At 48.0% G+C, this 3,225-nt stretch overlaps 1 protein-coding gene across 2 annotated transcripts in view; it reads right to left on the reverse strand.

Annotated features, from left to right (window-relative positions):
* The window catches only part of LOC107114301 (NF-kappa-B essential modulator-like), a 27,599-nt gene extending 25,083 nt beyond the window's left edge, over nt 1-2,516 (reverse strand). The window contains exons 1-2 of one of the 2 annotated variants that reach the window (XM_015415747.1): nt 2,353-2,516; nt 2,126-2,190 (exon numbers count right to left, since the gene is read on the reverse strand). In XM_015415747.1, coding sequence (XP_015271233.1) covers nt 2,126-2,190; nt 2,353-2,505 — 218 coding nt within the window. In that variant the 5' untranslated portion in view covers nt 2,506-2,516. Of the gene's footprint in view, nt 1-2,125; nt 2,191-2,340 lie in introns of both variants that reach the window. The other variant, XM_015415746.1, reaches the window with a different exon arrangement.
* Between the last annotated feature and the right edge of the window lie 709 nt (nt 2,517-3,225).

The following is a 3,225-nucleotide window of genomic DNA, read 5'->3' on the forward strand; positions in this document are numbered from 1 at the left end:
ATGTAGCCAATCCTCCAAGACCAATCCTCCAAGAGCTTACAGGGCTCTTCTTACAGGGGCTACTGTAAGCTCTTGGAGGATTGGCTACATTAGGGGTGTGTCGCCTAATATGCAAAGGAGTTCCTGCTACAAGAAGAGCCCTGCAATGGGGAGGTTTCTCTGCCCCAATCAGGAAGAGAAGCCATGTTGGATCAGGCCAATGGCCCATCCTGTCCAACACTTTGTGTCACACAGGGGCCAAAATCCAGGGGCCATCAGGAGGTCCCCCAGCGGGGCCAAAACTCTAGAAGCCCTCCCACTCTTGCCCCCCAAGCACCAAGAAGACAGCATCACTGCCCCAGACAGAGTGTTCCATCTATACCTTGTGGCTAAGAGCCACTGATGGACCTCTGCTCCATATGTTCATCCAATCCCCTCTTGAAGCTGCCTATGCCTGTAGCTGCCACCACTTCCTGCGGCAGGGAATTCCACATGTGAATGACTCTTTGGATGAAAAAGGACTTCCTTTGATCTGCTCGAAGCCCCCTGCTCCTTAATTTCATGGAGTGCCCAGGAGTTCTTGTCTTGTGAGAAAGGGAGAAAAAGACTTCTTTTTCTACCTTCTCTATCCCATGCATAATTCTGTAAACTTCTGCCATTGATCTACGTACCTTCCAGTTTTGGTCCTAAGATTACAAGTACAATCGCCTTATCAGGGCCAGTGTAACATCAATGCATACTGGCAATATTACTTTCTCCAATATATGTAACTGCCACTGACACAGGCCAGATACATCTGTGGCCCCACAAGCAAAAATTTCTGTGTGTCGCTGAATTCCAGATTGGAAAATTCCATTTTGGTCCTATATTAATTGTTTACTGCCTTGACTGCTTTGTTGCAACTTGTATTCTGTACTAGGGGCCGCGGTGTGGCTCAGAGGTTAAGATACTGAGCTGCAGATTGGAAGGTCGGTAGTGCAGCAGTTCGAGACTGGAGTGCCACGTGACGGAGTGAGCTCCCGTCTCTGGCCCCAGCTCCTGCCAACCTAGCAGTTCGAAAACAAGAAATTGCAAGTAGATAAATAGGTACCGCTTTGGTGGGAAGGTAACAACGTTCCATGCGCCTCAGCGTTTAGTCATGCCGGCCACATGACCACGGAAACGTCTTTGGACAGCGCTGGCTCTTCGGCTTGGAAACAGAGAGGAACACCACCCCCTAGAGTCGGATTTAACTGGCTTTCGAGCAAGGGAAACCTTTATCTTTATTCTGTACTATTTGACGTCTGAAGAAGGCTCTTTTGGGCCGAAACACGTTGGGTCTGATATGGTTCCTTTTGTGTATTTGTCACTGCAATTACATTATGAGGCTCTACGTTTTTTTACTTTCTGAAACATGTGTACTTTGGAATATAATTATTGATGCTTTTAACTTTTAGCCCCTTCCTAGTTTTCTAAACTTCCTTACGAGGCTTTGGCTCTCGCTCGGTTGGTTTAGTTTCTCTTTCCCCTTTTTTTTGTGGGTGTAACTACATGCGTAACAGGCTCTCTGAATTCTCCGCTTCCACGGAAAAAAAGAGTTTCTAGCCCCTTTACTTGCAAGAGATGCCTTTTCCTTTACATCTCTGCAAAGGAAGGGGCTAGAGAAAGGGTCTCCAACCCTTTTGAGCCGGCAGGCACCTTTGGGACTCTTGACACCAGGTGGTGGGCACAACCACAGAAGTGGGCCGCCCCGGGAGATGATGCCTCCCGCAACGTGGCTGCCAGAAGAGGCAGAGCCAACCACAAAGTGCCAGGGAGAGATGCTACGCCGAACAGTAATCCGCCCACACTGCGTGCACAAGCTCGGTTTCAACAGGATGCCTTTTCATCTGCATAGCCAACCAGATCTCCAGTAGCCAACCGGAAGCCCTACTGGGCAAAAAGCCGCACGTGACCTGCTTTGGTGGGCACCAGAAAAGGTGTCGGCGGGCAACAGGGTGCCCATGGGCACCGTGTCGGAGACCCTGGGCTAGAGACGTACTCCTGCCCCCACACTGAGCATGGAACAGTCAGAAACGAGTAACGCATTCTGGAAGGCACCACTGAGCTTCAAGAGATTCTGATAGCAGGAGGCTTACAAACAGGTGTCGCTTGGCCTTGACCTTACCTGTCATCCCCCGAACCCTGCAGGGACTCCACCTCCAGGGGGCGCTCTGCCGGAAGACCATTCTCCTGGGAAGGAAGTGGTATGACATCATGAGCTCAAGTCTGCCCCTCTAGCCGTCGCTCTCACTTTCCGGAACTCCGCCGGGGGTTTCATGGCTATCGCTCATCTCCGAGCCTCACCCACACCCGGCTCCCCTTCTGCCCCAAAGCTCTCACTTTGACCTTTACTTGAGACTCTCCGGAGGGCGTTGAGATCTTTCCCGCTTGCTGTAATGTGCAAATCTCGGCTTGCAAGGAAAGCTTCTCCTTCTGCAGGGCCTTGTTGGCTTCTTGGAGCGCCTTCAGGTCTTCCTCCAGCTTCTCTTTCTGCTGTTTCGGCATTTCCGGGACCTGGCAAGGCACCAGGAAAGAGAAGGAAGTGTGGGGCTGGGCGTGGGAAGTTACAACAAGCAAACTCCACTGGTCTGACCGGCACCTGAAGACTTGGGAACCCATTGTTTTTTTGTTTTTTGTTTTTTTAACTGCCCCCCAAAGGGGCAGGATTTTATTACATTTTCCACATAACATACACAAACAATCATAACATATACATACATATACATACATACTAACATACAAACAAATACATGGAGGTCATTCTTAATTCTTAATATTCTACCAATATTTATTCTAATACCTATTCCGCCTTAATAACAATTTCTCATGAACTGTGTAAGCAACTTTTCTGTCGCTATCATCCGAACAGGTATATAGTTCATTTAGTAAACTATTGGTCTGTCTCTTGCAAGCTTGCCTACATATGTTTGTCATACCAGTTATAAAACCGTGACCAAGTATTCTCAAATGTCGAATCTGTTGCGCCTTTTATCAATCAAGTCAATTTGTCCAATTCCACAGCCTCCAAGATTTTGTTTACAAGTTCTCGTTTTGTTGGTATCTCCAGTAATTTCCAATATTTTGCATAGAGAATTCTTGCAGCCGTAGTTAAAAAAAACAATCAAATAGCGATCATCTTTGTTAGAATTATCAGGTAGAATGACTTGGGAACCCATTGTTAATTGAGCCCAAGACAGGAAGCCGCGTTAGTCTGTCTGTAGCAGG

The sequence above is a fragment of the Gekko japonicus genome, unplaced genomic scaffold (assembly GCF_001447785.1).
Source record: "Gekko japonicus isolate JY-2015 unplaced genomic scaffold, Gekko_japonicus_V1.1 scaffold5590, whole genome shotgun sequence".
Classification (NCBI taxonomy): Eukaryota; Metazoa; Chordata; class Lepidosauria; order Squamata; family Gekkonidae; genus Gekko; species Gekko japonicus.